The following is a 17,241-nucleotide window of genomic DNA, read 5'->3' on the forward strand; positions in this document are numbered from 1 at the left end:
GAATTGACTTTACAGGTGCAAACAATAATTAGGGCAAGAAAAAACAAAGGTACAAAAAAGGTGCAAGGGGGACATCTAGTGAACAAAACCTGAACAGTCCTGGCCAAAACCTGACAGGTAGAGCACAGCATTGTACGTTCCCACTCCTCTTTCTATTCTGGTTAGAGACAGTTGCGCTGTTCTGTGAAGGGAGTAGTACACAACGTTGTACGACATCATTTTCTGGAATTTTCCAAGCTGTTTAAAGGCACAGTCAACTTAGTGTATGTAAACATCTGACCCACTGAAATTGTGATACAGTGAATTATAAGTGAAATAATCTCTGTAAACAATTGTTGGAAAAATGACTTGTGTCATGCACAAAGTAAATATCCTAAACGACTTGACAAAACTATAGTTTGTTAACAAGACATTTGTGGAGTGGTTGAAAAACAAGTTTTAATGACTATGTAAACTTCCGACTTCAACTGTGCATCCTCCTTGTGGTTGCTCTGTTTTCTCTTCAGCCCCTGTTCACCCTCCCAGGCAGCAGCAGAGCTTCATGTAGTCATAGACCCCACAACTCGTAGGACAGCAGAGCAGATTGCTTTTCCCTGCACATTGAAAGGGGTGAGAGAGATATAGAGTAGATAATGAATGCCTCGTGTTAGGGGAGAGTTGGTGGGGAGAGATGGAACTCGGAACTAAGAACTGTGATTTCCCATTCTGGAATCCGCAGAGTGAGGCCCACTGAGACAGGAAACAGATCTGAAATGATTGATTTTCATCCTGCGCTCCAGATTGGTTGTCAAATCATGGGAATGCAGTAACCCTATTGCCGGATGTGTCAATCTGAATCTCCCAAGCTTGCACTCATACTGAATGGCATTATGGTCAATTTCCATACAAAATAAGTCTGTGTTGATAGCATGGGACCAGATTACATTTTTTTTAACCTGTTTGGTTCCAATGATGTGTCGAACTGGCTTGTAACCAAGGCACGACTCCAACACCATCATTAAGTTTGCAGACGACACAACAGTGGTAGGCCTGATCACCGACAACGACGAGACAGCCTATAGGGAGGAGGTCAGAGACCTGGTCGGGTGGTGCCAGAATAACAACCTATCCCTCAACGTAACCAAGACTAAGGAGATGATTGTGGACTACAGGAAAAGGAGGACCGAGCACGCCCCCATTCTCATCGACAGGGCTGTAGTGGAGCAGGTTGAGAGCTTCAAGTTCCTTGGTGTCCACATCAACAACAAACTAGAATGGTCCAAACACACCAAGACAGTCGTGAAGAGGGCACGACAAAGCCTATTACCCCTCAGGAAACTATAAAGATTTGGCATGGGTCCTGAGATCCTCAAAAAGTTCTACAGCTGCAACATCGAGAGCATCCTGACTGGTTGAATCACTGCCTGGTACGGCAATTGCTCGGCCTCCGAATACAAGGCACTACAGAGGGTAGTGTGTACGGCCCAGTACATCACTGGTGCTAAGCTGCCTGCCATCCAGGACCTCTATACCAGGCGGTGTCAGAGGAAGGCCCTAAAAATGGTCAATGACCCCAGCCACCTCAGTCATAGACTGTTCTCTCTACTACCACATGGCAAGTGGTACCAGAGTGCCAAGTCTAGAACCAAAAGGCTTCTCAACAGTTTTTACACTCAAGCCAAATAATAAGACTCCTGAACAGGTAATCAAATGGCTACCCGGACTATTTGCATTGTGTTCCCCCCCCACCCCTCTTTTACGCTGCTGCTACTCTCTGTTTATAGTATATGCATAGTCACTTTAACTATATATTCATGTACATATGTACATACTACCTTAATTGGGCCGACCAACCAGTGCTCCCGCACATTGGCTAACCGGGCTATCTGCATTGTGTCCCGCCACCCACCACCCCCTCTTTACGCTACTGCTACTCTCTGTTCATCATATATGCATAGTCACTTTAACCATATCTACATGTACATACTACCTCAATCAGCCTGACTAACCAGTGTCTATATGTAGCCTCGCTACTGTTTTTCACTGTCTTTTTACTGTTGGTTTTATTTCTTTACTTACCTATTGTTCATCTAATACCTTTTTTGCACTATTGGTTAGAGCCTGTAAGTAAGCATTTCACTGTAAGGTCTACACCTGTTGTATTTGGCGCACGTGACAAATACACTTTGATTTGATTTGCTCGGGTGCACAGGTGTGCAGCTCCCCGGCAGAAGAAATATCAGGCCGCGGAGAGACGCACGAGATTGAACTCCACTCAACTTTCTAGAGTTTTCCCCATTAACACTATCAATGTTTCCCTTTACTGTGGGAATTGTGATCAAATCAATGCAATATTAGCCACTTTCAATACAACATACCGAAACAAAACAAACTATGCAATAMATTTTGTTGTAGTCAGAGCGCATCAGGGTAGGATTCTATTGCATTGACAGGCACAACTCAGGCCCGGACTCCACAGACCTGTGCACCATAACCAATCAGAGCTGCAGTAGGCCTATATGCAAATAGTCCATTGCCATATATTGATTTGTGCCATTCACTTTGAACTGGACTGTATTTACAATATGAATGGTCGGGACTATATCCCTTGTTTTGAGATCAAAGCACAAGCTGAATGTATTCACGTGTGCACATTTGTTCATATTCTTGGCTATTTAGTAAGTTATTAGCCCAGTTATAGGTAATTGCGTCCATCAATAGCACAAAACGTCTACATTTCTAGGCATCTTTGAAACGCGAGTCCGGTAAAGAGCTTTTTTKTATGTCTTAAAGTGGCGGTGTTGCATTTTGAGGCAGGCTTGAGTAAGCTAAGTAGCCAATAGGCAGAGGCACTGACAGAGATGGCCGCCTCGCTTCGCGTTCCTACGAAACTATGCAGTATGTTGTTTTTTTATGTGTTATTTCTTACATTGTTACCCCAGGTAATCTTAGGTTTTATTACATACAGTCGGGAGGAACTATTGGATATAAGAGCAACATCAACTCACCAACATTACGACCAGGAATACGACTTTCCCGAAGCGGATCCTCTGTTTTGCCCACCACCCAGGACAATGGATCGGATCCCAGCCGGCGACCCAAAACAACGACGCCGTAGAAGGGGCAGATGGAGCGGTCTTCTGGTCAGGCTCCATAAACGGCCACATCGCRCACCGCTCCCGAGCATACTACTCGCCAATGTCCAGTCTCTTGACAACAATCGGAGTCGGTACAGCCAGCTGGTTTCCTCACGCATCGCGCCGACAGAAACAAGCATCTTTCTGGTAAGAAGAAGGGCGGAGGTGTATGCCTTATGATTAACGAGACGTGGTGTGATCATAACAACATACAGGAACTCAAGTCCTTCTGTTCACCTGACTTAGAATTCCTCACAATCAAATGCCGACCGCATTATCTACCTAGAGAATTCTCTTCGATTATAATCACAGCCGCATATATATCCCCCCCAAGCAGACACATCGATGGCCCTGAACGATCTTCATTTGACTCTATGTAAACTGGAAACCACATATCCTGAGGCTGCATTTATTGTAGCTGGGGATTTTAACAAGGCTAATCTGAAAACAAGGCTCCCTAAATTCTATCAGCATATCAATTGTGCAACCAGGGTTGTTCTTGGTTGCAATTGTGCAACCATTGTTATTCTTTCTTCCGCGACGCATATAAGGCCCTCCCCCGCCCTCCTTTCGGAAAAGCTGACCACGACTCCATTTTGTTGCTCCCTGTCTATAGACAGAAACTAAAAYAGGAAGCTCCCGCGCTCAGGTCTGTTCAACACTGGTCCAACCAATCGGATTCCACGCTTCAAGATCGCTTCGATCACGTAGACTGGGATATGTTCCGCATTGCGACGAACAACAACATTGATGTATACGCTGATTCGGTGAACGGGTTTATTAGCAAGTGCATCGGCGATGTTGTACCCACAGCGTCTATTAAAACATTCCCAAACCAGAAGCCGTGGATTGATGGCAGCATTCACGCAAAACTGAAAGAGCGAACCACTGCTTTTAATCAGGTCAAGTTGACCGGAAACATGACCGAATACAAACAGTGTAGCTATTCYCTCCGCAAGGCAATCAAACAAGCTAAGCGTCAGTATAGAGACAAAGTGGAGTCGCAATTCAACTGCTCAGACACGAGATAAAAGGAAAACCAACCCCGTCGCGGACCAGGATGTCTTGCTCCCAGACAGACGAAACAACTTCTTTGCTCGCTTTGAGGACACTACAGTGCCACTGGCACGGCCCGCTACCAAAACCTGCGGGCTCTCCTTCACTGCAGCCGACGTGAGCAAAACATTTAAACGTGTCAACCCTCGCAAGGCTGCAGGCCCAGACGGCATCCCCAGCTGCGTCCTCAGAGCATGCGCAGACCAGCTGGCTGGTGTGTTTACGGACATATTCAATCAATCCTTATCCCAGTCTGGTGTCCCCCACATGCTTCAAGAGGGCCACCATTGTTCCTGTTCCCAAGAAAGCTAAGGTAACTGAGCTAAATGACTACCGCCCCGTAGCACTCACTTCTGTCATCCTGAAGTGCTTTGAGAGACTAGTCAAGGACCATATCGCCTCCACCCTACCTGACACCCTAGACCCACTCCAATTTGCCTACCGCCCAACAGGTCCACAGACGACACAATCGCAATCACACTGCACACTGCCCTAACCCATCTGGACAAGAGGAATACCTATGTGGGAATGCTGTTCATCGACTACAGCTCAGCATTTAACACCATAGTATCCTCCAAACTCGTCATCAAGCTCGAGACCCTGGGTCTCGACCCCGCCCTGTGCAACTGGGTCCTGGACTTCCTGACGGGCCGCCCCCAGGTGGTGAGGGTAGGTAACAACATCTCCACCCCGCTGATCCTCAACACTGGGGCCCCACAAGGGTGCGTTCTSAGCCCTCTCCTGTACTCCCTGTTCACCCACGACTGCGTGGCCATGCACGCCTCCAACTCCTCAATCATCAAGTTTGCAGACGACACTACAGTGGTAGGCTTGATTACCAACAACGACGAGATGGCCTACAGGGAGGAGGTGAGGGCCCTCAGAGTGTGGTGTCAGGAAAATAACCTCACACTCAACGTCAACAAAACAAAGGAGATGATCGTGGACTTCAGGAAACAGCAGAGGGAGCACCCCCCTATCCACATTAACGGGACAGTAGTGGAGAGGGTAGAACGTTTTAAGTTCCTCGGCGTACACATCACGGACAAACGGAAATGGTCCACCCACACAGACAGCGTGGTGAAGAAGGCACAGCAGCGCTTTTTCAACCTCAGGAGGCTGAAGAAATTTGGCTTGTCACCAAAAACACTCACAAACTTTTACAGATACATTACATCAAGATGGCAAGATGCAGTGGATGGTGTAGAGTACAGTATATACATATGAGATGAGTAATCTAGAGTTTGTAAACATATAAATGTGACATTGTTTAACATCTGCTAACCATGTGTATGTGACAATTTTTATTTTATTTTATTTGGTAGCATACTTTGATTCTCTGTAGTAATGGTATGGAAATAATGAATGTGGATTCTTGCATCAAACAACACAATGTCCAGTCACCTCCTTGTTCGAAGGACAAGTGGATAAACAGGTTAATGTCAAGCATGGTATGTTTTTTTCAAAAGTCTCATGTAATGTAGGTGTACATTGAACACCACACATTGGCTGCTACTGTAGGCTGAATGATAGAACAGCTATTTCCATGTTAAAATGTTATGGAATGCATTTTCTCCATTGTTTTTGATGGTAGGCCACTCTGGTAGTCCTACATTAGGATCAAATAGCCACAGTAGCCCACTTGCCCACTGTCTGAAACTATAACTTAAAGCAGGTACAGCCTTAGTGTTCACAGTAAACATTCCCTGGAAGTTGCACAGAATTTTAACAATGTTTCAGTTTGCGCTCAGCAGACCTGAAATTTGCTAAGTGCCCCAAAAAATTWGAGGGAACATTGGTTGTGAACAACTGGCAAGTTAGTGTGTGGGTAATGGAGCGGTGCTTGGACCAGAGGACTGTCGAGTCTCAGTGTGAAACAACTCTTTATTGAGTAGAGCCGTTTCATTACTCTAATTTGAAGTGAACAGTTATATCATGTCTGGATGAATCCTTACTTCACTAAATGCTACACTCATAAAGAATAAAGTAACATATCAGAACATGTCAGACTCTTACAATGGGAAAGTTACATTTTTATTCACACTGATAGCAATCACAGTGTTGTGTTGGTAATCCGTGGTGATTGAGAAAGACTAGTCGTCCTATTCTACCTTGTACAGGATGTACAACTATACTGACAATACAGTACCAATGCATTTCTATTAAACCCATTCAGACACAAACAGCCACCACTGAGCCTAGCTAAACCTAGCTCAGTATGGACCATTATTTAATTGCATTCATAAACGGTGAGTGCGAGACGGCCGACCCCGGAGTTCGGGTGAATTCCCCCTGGTAGATGAGAAGGAGAGGGACACGTAAGCAGAAAGGATAAACATCCCAGCCCACAGAGGGTATAGAGCAGCTGTAAAGTGGTTGGGCTGTTGCTGTGTGGTGTGGTGTGGAGTGTTATGCTGATCCTGGCTGAATGGGGAGAGTGAGATAATGGCCCTGGTAAGTGACTTAGTGCTGATTGTTGTGAAAGAGATGATGCTAGCTGAGAGCCTGCATGGCTGCTGGGCTGGCTGGCTGGCTATGTCCCATAGACTCCCATAGTGTTGTGTTTCAGCATTGTGTGTGATGTGTTGTGTGTGTGTGTGTGTGTGGTGGTGTGTGTGTGTTGTGTGTGTGTGTGTGTGTGTGTGTGTGTGTGTTTTGTTGTGTGTGGTGTGGTGTGTGTGTGTGTGTGTGTGTGAGGCCATTCATAGCCATCAGACAGCTAGTCTATCTTATACTGTAGAGTCCCTCTGTATACTGACCTGACGCTTTAGTTGATAGGAGCGGTGTCACATTCTAGCCGCTGTTGGCTAGCTCAAGAGGGGTCCTTACGATGATGCTTGTCTACACTTGAGAAATGAGGGCTGTGTCTCGGTGTCTTGCTGAGCTAAGGCTGGACTGATACAAACATACTCTCTAGCACACCCACACGGTTATGCACACACACACACACACACACACACACACACACACACACACACACACACATACACTCAGTTTTTTAATGTGAGGCTTGGGGATTTATGCTGAATTGCTGAGTGTATGAAGGCTCTCACCATGATGGGCTAAGGTGTGTCTCCACTATGGACAGATCTTGACTCAGCTTCACTCAGCCAGTCCATATCACTCTGCTCAGTCTCTGGCTCATGCTAACAGCCCTTCTTAACACTTGGAATGAAAACTCGCAAGTTATCCAGAGTGGAAAGAGTGTGGAAGGTGAGTTTGGCCTCTCTACTTGTACATTTGTTCTTGGTGTGAATTTATAGCTTTGACAACTTTGATGTTCCTAGATTTTTATTTCTATGATATTTAGGGCTTTGTAGATGGATTTGGTTGGATTTGGGAACATAATGTTGGCCTGATTTTGTGTTAGCTTGATGTATTACCAAGATTGTTAGTATATTGGTTGAAGTATGGGTGTTATGACTTGCTATTAACTGTCTCAGATAGTTGAGACATTTGTCAGTGTGATCTATCCTCTTCCCTCAGTCAAACCTTTCAGGTGTTTGTTCATTCTCACTTTGAAGAGATATGGTTCTCCAACAAATGAGCTTTGGTACACTTCTCTATATTTTATTGCACATAAAATAAATGGAATGTAAACAATTCTGCTGCACATTCCAGAAACAAGTTGCACAGTAATTAAAAACAATGCTTCCCCAGCCGAGATAATAGGGGCTGGGTATTTACTGTTGTAGCAACACAGATGGCCTTATTGCTGAAATTCAAAGCTAGGTGGGCACAAAGGTATTGTATAGAGAAGCTAGCATAAAAGGAGTCGTTATGTTGTCCAAATAATCTTCTTTGCTTGAAAAGAAAAACAGTACTAAGAACAATTCTTACCTGATGTTTACCATTAGAAAAACGTGTTTTTATTTGAAAAATGCCCTGCCATATAAGCTAGAAGAGACAGAGTGGGGACATTTCAGAGCCCCCAGCCTTCTCACAAATATAGTTTTACAGTTTTGAAATTCCCCAAAGGACACTTACAGCGAAGGATCCATTAAGTGGGTAGTAATGTACAGTGTATCATAATGGACCTTGTCCATGGGTATAAGTTGTGGTTAACAATCACGTTTCTGTAATGTGCTTCTCTTCGATAATACCTTAACATGCATAGTCAGCAGGGGTATAATCACTACTCCAAACAGTTGCAAAACATTCCTAGTGTTTCAATTGGACAGATTCAGCAAACAGAGAGGGACCTACCTGAATCTGTCCAATAACAACTCTGGTTTTTGTTGCAAACCAGAATATTTGGAGTAATGATTAGAGAGTAATGATGACACCCCAGCTCAAAGTAGGTAGTAAAGCTTTATGTTTATTATGACTCCAAGTGAATTAAACCTTCTCATCCTTTGTAATACCATTTCGTTTTTTTCAACCATTGGAAATCCTCTCATGCATATCCTAATACATTTACAATGCTTAGTCTACTGCTTTCGCCTGATTAATATTGTATTACTATTCCAATGAAGGTCTCTTGGTGCTAAGAGCTGTTCCATATTTTGCCAGAGTGCATGGACCTCATATTGCCTCATTTGTGATTCAACTGTACCTGACCAAACTGTAAAACTATTGGCTGCTCCTCGACATACACTACCAGTCCTGTGCAGATATGAAAGTCAGCAGGCGATTGGCCAAAATAGGCTGGCCAAACTCAGGCCAACAAGGTGCGGTGAGGACTCATGTATGGAGACTGTATCCTCTGTAATTTTGATCACCTCATGTTAATATAGCTCTGTGCTGATACTGATCTGTTGGTATTTCCAGTGCAACATCCCAGGGTTTTGTCATCTCTGTTGCTTTGATATTGTGATATGACTGAACATTTCATATGTATATGTCCAAGCTCCTGAGAGATGTGGCTTTGCCACGATGCTGTGTGTCTCATTGATGTTCACAAGTGGGATTGTCTTTGTTCTGTGAAACATTATTTGCGTCATGTTTGTGTGTGTGTTTGGGGGTGTTTTCGTTAGGTCTGTAGAGAAGAGGTAATGTTACTACTGAATGCAGGGGCGCAACTTTCACTGGGGACGGGGACGGGACATGTCCGCCCCACATTCTGATATTGCATTTTTGTCCCCCACAGTTTTATCATTGGAATATGATACAAAACGAGTCAATGGTGTGCTTTAGGACCATGCAGACGCCTCAGAGCAGTCGGGTAGGCTGTTTGGAGTGTTTATTAAAAAATATATATATATACAGTGGGGCAAAAAAGTATTTAGTCAGCCACCAATTGTGCAAGTTCTCCCACTTAAAAAGATGAGAGAGGCTGAAAGTTCATTCATAGGTACACTTCAACTATGACAGACAAAATGAGGGAAAAAATCCGAAAATCACATTGTAGATTTTTTATGAATTTATTTGCAAATTATGGTGGAAATAAGTATTTGGTCACCTACAAACAAGCAAGATTTCTGGCGCTCACAGACCTGTAACTTCTCTTTAAGAGCTCCTCTGTCCTCCACTCACTCGGCACCTGTTTGAACTTGTTATCAGTATAAAAGACACCTTTCCACAAACCTCAAACAGTCACACTCCAAACTCCACTATGCCAAACCAAAGAGCTGTCAAACGACACCAGAAACAAAATTGTAGACCTGTACCAGGCTGGGAAGACTGAATCTGCAATAGGTAAGCAGCTTGGTTTGAAGAAATCAACTTGGAGCAATTATTAGGAAATAGAAGACATACAAGACCACTGATAATCTCCCTCATCTGGGCTCCACGCAAGATCTCACCCCGTTGGGCCAAAATTGATCACAAGAACGTGATCAAAAATCCCAGAACCACACAGGGGACCTAGTGAATGACCTACAGAGAGCTGGGACCAAAGTAACAAAGCTACCATCAGTAACACACTACGCCGCCAGGACTCAAATCCTGCAGTGCCAGACGTGTCCCCCTGCTTAAGCCAGTACATGTCCAGGCCCGTCTGAAGTTTGATAGAGAGCATTTGGATGATCCAAAGAAGATTGGGAGAATGTCATATGGTCAGATGAAAACCAAAATAAAACGTTTTGGGTAAAAACTCAACTCGTCGGTTTGGAGGACATTGAATGCTGAGTTGCATCCAAAGAACACATTTACATTTACATTTAAGTCATTTAGCAGACGCTCTTATCCAGAGCGACTTACAAATTGGTGCATTCACCTTATGATATCCAGTGGAACCAACCACTTTACAATAGTGCATCTAACTCTTTAAGGGGGGGGTTTAGAAGGATTACTTTATCCTATCCTAGGTATTCCTTAAAAGGTGGGGGTTCAGGTGTCTCCGGAAGGTGGTGATTGACTCCGCTGACCTGGCGTCGTGAGGGAGTTTGTTCCACCATTGGGGTGCCAGGAGCAGCGAACAGTTTTGACTGCGCTGAGCGGGAACTGTACTTCCTCAGAGGTAAGGAGCGAGCAGGCCAGAGGTGGATGAACGCAGTGCCCTTGTTGGGTGTAGGGGCCTGATCAGAGCCTGAAGGTACGGAGTGCCGTTCCCCTCACCAGCTCCGTAGGCAAGCACCATGTCTTGTAGCGGATGCGACTTCAACAGGAACCAGTGGACGAGAGCGGGAGCGGGGGTGACGTGAGAGAACTTGGGAAAGTTGAACACCAGACGGGCCTGCGGCGTTCTGGATGAGTTGTAGGGGTTTAATGGCACAGGCAGGGAGCCCAGCCAACAGCGAGTTGCAGTTATCCAGACGGAGATGACAAGTGCCTGATTAGGACCTGCCGCCGCTTCCTGCGTGAGGCAGGGTCGTACTCTGCCGAATGTGTTAGAGCATGACCTACAGAACGGGTCACCGCTTGATGTTAGTGAGAACGACAGGTGTTGTCCAGATCACGCCAAGGTCTTAGCACTCTGGAGGAGGACACAATTGGAGTTGTCAACCTGATGGCGAGATCATGGAACGGGCAGTCCTTCCCCGGAGGAAGAGCAGCTCCGTCTTGCCGAGGTTCACTTGAGGTGGTGATCCGTCATCCACACTGATATGTCTGCCAGACATGCAGAGATGCGATTCACCCACCTGGTTATCAGAGGGAAAGGAGAAGATTAATTGTGTGTCGTCTGCATAGCAATGATAGGAGAGACCATGTGAGGATATGACAGAGCCAAGTGACTTGGTGTATAGCGAGAATAGGAGAGGGCTAGGACAGAGCCCTGGGGACACCAGTGGTGAGAGCACGTGGTGCGGAGACAGATTCTCGCCACGCCACCTGGTAGGACGACCTGTCAGTAGGACGCAATCCAAGCGTGGGCCGCGCGGAGATGCCCAGCTCGGAGAGGTGGAGAGGAGGATCTGATGGGTTCACGTATCAAAGGCAGCGATAGGCTAGAAGGATGAGAGCAGAGGAGAGAGAGTTGCTTTAGCAGTGCGGAGCGCCTCCGTGACACAAGAGAAGAGCAGTCTCAGTTGAATGACTAGTCTTGAAACCTGACTGATTTGGATCAAGAAGGTCATTCTGGAAGAGATAGCAGGAGAGCTGGCCAAGGACGGCACGTTCAAGAGTTTTGGAGAGAAAAGAAAGAAGGGATACTGGTCTGTAGTTGTTGAATCGGAGGATCGAGTGTAGGTTTTTTTCAGAAGGGGTGCAACTCTCGCTCTCTTGAAGACGGAAGGGACGTAGCCAGCGGTCAAGGATGAGTTGATGAGCGAGGTGAGGTAAGGAGAAGGTCTCCGGAAATGGTCTGGAGAAGAGAGGAGGGGATAGGGTCAAGCGGCAGGTTGTTGGGCGGCCGGCCGTCACAAGATGCGAGATTTCATCTGGAGGAGAGGGAGAAAGAGGCAAAGCACAGGGTAGGGCAGTGTGAGCAGAACCAGCGGTGTCGTTTGACTTAGCAAACGAGATCGGATGTCGTCGACCTTCTTTTCAAAATGGTTGACGAAGTCATCAGCAGAGAGGAGGAGGGGGAGGAGGGGGAGGAGGATTCAGGAGGAGGAGAAGGTGGCAAAGAGCTTCCTAGGGTTAGAGGCAGATGCTTGGAATTTAGAGTGGTAGAAATTGGCTTTAGCAGCAGAGACAGAGAGGGAGAATGTAGAGAGGAGGAGTGAAACACCATACCTACTGTGAAGCATGGGGTGGAAACATCATGCTTTGGGCTGTTTTCTGCAAAGGACCAGGACGACTGATCCATGTAAAGGAAAGAATGAATGGGCCATGTATCGTGAGATTTTGAGTGAAAACCTCCTTCCATCAGCAAGGCATTGAAGATGAAACGTGGCTGGGTCTTTCAGCATGACAATGATCCCAAACACACCGCCCGGCAACGAAGGAGGGCTTCGAAGAAGCATTTCAAGGTCCTGGAGTGCCTAGCCAGTCTCCAGATCTCAACCCCAAGAAATCTTTGGAGGAGTGAAAGTCCTGTTGCCCAGCAACAGCCCCAAAACATTACTGCTCTAGAGGAGATCTGCATGGAGGAATGGGCCAAAATACCAGCAACAGTGTGTGAAAACCTTGTGAAGACTTACAGAAAACGTTTGACCTCTGTTATATACCCTTTGTTGGCAATGACAAAGTATTGAGATAAACTTTTGTTATTGACCAAATACTTATTTTCCACCATAATTTGCAAATAAATTCATAAAAAATCCTACAATGTGATTTTCTGGATTTYTTTTCTCTTTTTGTCTGTCATAGTTGAAGTGTACCTATGATGAAAATTAMAGGCCTCTCTCATCTTTTTAAGTGGGAGAACTTGCACAATTGGTGGCTGACTAAATACTTTTTTGCCCCACTGTATATATATATTTGTCCCCTCCACTTCTAAAACCAAAGTTGCGCCCCTGACTGAATGAGAGAGCTGAGTACGAATGTGAGAGAGGCTCTCAAAACTTCACACAGAGATAATACTTTTTTWAAAAGGATATAAATCTGATATAATACTTAGTCTACACTGTTGAATTTGCCTACACCGATTCTCCTTTATGCCCAACCCTATGTTGGGTTCTATGGTAATCCTTGACCATGCTCCTTCCTCTCGTTGAACAGTAATTACGGAGGACATTTTATATGGATATATTCTTTGTCATGCCCTTGACTCTGCCCCAGGATATATTTAGCTTCATTTCCCCTCACATACAGACACGAACCAGGCTCTGTTAACTTGTGTTTTAAGATTGATCAAGAACTTTCTGCTCCTTGAGTCTCACCTGGATTTCATCTTATTCCTGAAGGGCTGCACGTTCTTTTAGCCTGGTCCGAGATCTGTTTGTGCTGTCTTGACAACTCCTATGGTCATTGTCAGGTTTGGAATGCTACGTTTGACAGGCAATGTTTTTCTGCTGTAGATAATGTATTATATCCTTGACCTGCCACTGCAAAGCCCCCTGTTACTATTCATTCATATTTTATTGCTGTTGTTGTGCTCACTCCATGCTAGATTACCATGGAAACTACTTGCCAATAAATAGCTTTGATTTTAAAGGTCCTTTGGCTTCATTCATGTTTTACGGCACTATTGTAAGCAGTTGATGGGGAGGAATAAGGTTGATGAGGCCCATAAGTCTGGTTTATGTCACTATAACAGCAGATGGGTTAATGGCCCTTTAATGAGTGCTGAGTCATGATGAAGAGAGTGTGTGGATCAGGGGTGGATTTAGTGAGGTGAATGTTGCAGATCGTTTTACCTTTGGATACAGTTTTTTGCTGCGAGGACTACCGTTTAAATGTTGCCGGTAGCAATGTAGAGAATAGAGCTGACCGAGACGATTCCCTATTCTACCTGAAAGACAAACATATGTGTTCTACACAGTACATTTCTATCTGACCGTTTTGTAACGTTGCACCATGCTGAACAGGCCCCAGGTGTCTTTGGAATTCTTGGTGTTTTGCTTCTGAAACACTTGTTCATGTTATTTGGAAAACCTCTTCTTTGCTTTTAATGCACTCAACATTAAAGCTACAGTGATTTAGTGATGTTTCTTCTGTCCAGATTTGAGTTTAAGAGTTTGATTGCCTTCAATTTGATTGATCTGTTTTGGTTAATACCCTTAATACCCATTTGGACAAAACAACAACTGTTTATTTCTTGATTACTTTGCAGTAAATTGCTAAGAGGTCCTCTTGGGTCTTTTTCCCTTGTAACTAAACTATTCCACAAAAGTTTATATGATGAAATATTCATAACTGAGATGGAAGAGATGGCACATTTCTCTGTCTGCTCCTGGCTTTCCCCACGCTAGGTGAGGATAGGAGAGAAGCACGAGACGAAGGAGCCATCATTGGAGTCATAACATAAGTAAACAAAACCAGTGAGAGATTATGCAGTCGGGCTCCAAGCCTGTGTTGGTTTATTATGGGGACTAGAGACTACAAATGGGTGAGCAGRGCCCTCTGTAACAGTGTAAAGCTGCAATCATCAGACCAAAATGTTTCACTCCACAACTGAACAYACACAAAGCTTTGTAAAAGTTGCTTTGTACCTAAAGGCACTCTCACATCAAACTCTCATATAGGCCTACTGTACAAAAAGTCATGCAATTACACACAAGGTGACAAAAAATCTACTCAATGAAATGACCATTGGATATTAGCACTGTGCGTGTGTTTGTTTGCATGTATGTGTGCATTTTGCGTGCGTGTATGTGTGCGCCAGTACATACTTGTGTGCGCACATACTGTGCGTGTCTGTGCGCGTGTACTGTATATACACGTATGTGACTGTGTGTGCATGCACATATGAGTGTATGAGACACAGACATTCGTGGCAGATTAATGATTTCCCTGCGAAATGCCCCTGATGGTAAAAATGAGATAATGAGCTTGATGAAGGAGCCATAGACTTGTTAATTACCTTTCTGTAATTACTGAGCGATGAGAAAGGCTCTCAAACTCTCTTTTCRAAACTTCTCTCCCTCTCATTATTACATGACAGATGGAACTGCATGTTTTTACAGCACTGAATGGACGACCTTTTAGAATACAGATTAACTGTGATGAACTGTGCCAATCCTCCCCCATCCTCCCCCATCTCGCTAGTTTAACGTTCTCTCTCAGACTTTAAAATCAAATCAAACTTTATTTGTCACATGCGCTGAATACAACAAGTGTAGACCTTACCGTGAAATGCTTACTTACAAGCCCCTAACCAACAATGCAGTTCAAGAAAGAGTTAAGAAAATATTTACCAAATAAACTAAAGTAAAAAATAACACAATAAAAGAACAATAATGAGGATATATGCAGGGGGTACCGGTATACCCCTGCCAAGGTGTAGAACAGAAGAGCTGTGGATGGGATATGGAGCTGCTCAGTGCTTTCACTCTGCTAATATGCACATGGTAAATTGGAATGGAGCGGCAGCTCAGGAGGGTGTTTTGCGTGCTGCCAATTGTAAAGTGAAGGTGCGCGGTGTGAAAATCCAAACAGCCAGGGAAGGTCGGGCGAGGGGGCGGTCAGTGACGGCCAGATGGAGTGACGCCAAAGGGCGTAGGGAACGTGACAGACTGTCAACTATGCCTGGATTTGTCAGACGACTGGCCTAGTCTGGTGGTTACCGTGGGAACAGGTTGTTTTTCCTGCAGCCACAGCATCGGAACCTTGAGACGCTTCACAACTACCTCATTGATCCACAGGGTCTAATTCAGGGAATGCTTGAAGGCACACTCTGTGTGTTACATGAGTGGGCTGCAGTTGTGCATTGAGTTGGTGAGTTCTTTATACAGCAATTATTTTGTCCATGAGCATGAGTACAAACATCCACGCACACACACCTTTAACATACAAGCCAATAGGTCTAATCTGTCCTTTAAGATAGCCCTCAACGCTGTTTCTGTCACAGAAAGTGCATAGTGTGTTTGGCCATAGATGGTTTAAAGTGGTTGTTGTCTGCAACCTGGATTGTATAAGACCGATCAAATCAAATCAAATGTTATTTGTCACATCCACCGAAATCAACAGGTGTAGAACTTACCGTGAAATGCTTACTTACAAGCCCTTAACCAACAATGCAGTTCAAGAAATAGAGTTAAGAAAATATTTACTAAATAAACTAAAGTAAAAAATATAAAATAAAAAGTAACACAATAAAGTAATATAACGAGGCTATATACAGGGGGTACTGGTACCGAGTCAGGACAGGTCAGTATCGGCGCGTTACAAGTGTGCGGTACAGATACCCTTTGGACTGTGATGTCAGTGGAGTGAGCGAGAGCAGATGATGATAATGACCAGCTATTCACACCGCTGGCATGGCCTTTATCTCCTCTCCCCCGCACTACTCCTCCTGTCTGTTCTCTTAATGACCCTGTACAGTCTGGTCATCAGTTACCACGTACATGGCTCTTTATGTAAACATTCGCTAGACAGTTTTATCCCTATCAACTCTAGGAAAGTTAAGACCAGACAGAGACACCGTTACAGGAGCTACGGACTTATCTCCTGGACAGGAATTCCAGACACATTACTAATCAGTATGACCATCCAATTCCCACCTTACGTGTTTAGATGGCCCACTTTAGTCGAGTCATATCATTTGAATGCAGGTCATGCATGAGGTGAATGCATGTCATTGTAAATGGAAGTGGAAAAACAATTTCAACCAGGACTCTTAATGTAATCCTGCTCTTTATGGTGATATTACCGTAGTATGTTCTCCGTTTCTGCATCAATAGCTGAACTGCCTGTGTCATGAAATAAGTGGTAATTATCCCTCATGTAGATTGGATCATTAAATGATCATACGTTTTTAATGCTTGTGACCAACATGCAAGCTGTGTGCCTTCCCTTGGTGATCTCACAGCGACGGAGTAGGCATCACTATGATGGCGCAGCACTGTTGGAGATCCTGATCAATGGCTGACTACTGCGCGGCAACTGTGAATTGGTACTGACATGACTACATGCTGCGGCTAGCACTGTCGGAGTGAACTAATCATGGACCTGACATGCTGCGTAGCACTGGTGGATATGACTGACTCATGGATCTGACATGCTGGGGCAGGCAACACGTCGTGATGTGACCCGATTCATGGGACTGACCATGCTGGCGGTACGCACTGTGATCGACTGATCATGGACTGACATGCTGGAAGGCACTGGGATTTGATGACATGGGACGACATGCTGGTGAAGC

The 17,241-nt window shown here is 44.8% G+C and overlaps 1 protein-coding gene across 2 annotated transcripts in view; it reads left to right on the top strand.

Moving 5' to 3' along the window:
• LOC111979475 (A-type potassium channel modulatory protein DPP6) overlaps positions 1 to 17,241 on the top strand; it is a 139,359-nt gene that overhangs the window by 42,702 nt on the left and 79,416 nt on the right. Inside the window, exon 1 of one of the 2 annotated variants that reach the window (XM_070448857.1) lies at positions 7,288 to 7,385. The exons of the other annotated variant lie outside the window; for it this stretch is intronic. Coding sequence (XP_070304958.1) covers positions 7,344 to 7,385 — 42 coding nt within the window. The 5' untranslated portion in view covers positions 7,288 to 7,343. Of the gene's footprint in view, positions 1 to 7,287; positions 7,386 to 17,241 lie in introns of those variants that run through there. 2 annotated transcript variants of the gene reach the window in all.

This window comes from Salvelinus sp. IW2-2015, linkage group LG19, assembly GCF_002910315.2.
Source record: "Salvelinus sp. IW2-2015 linkage group LG19, ASM291031v2, whole genome shotgun sequence".
Lineage (NCBI taxonomy): Eukaryota > Metazoa > Chordata > Actinopteri > Salmoniformes > Salmonidae > Salvelinus > Salvelinus sp. IW2-2015.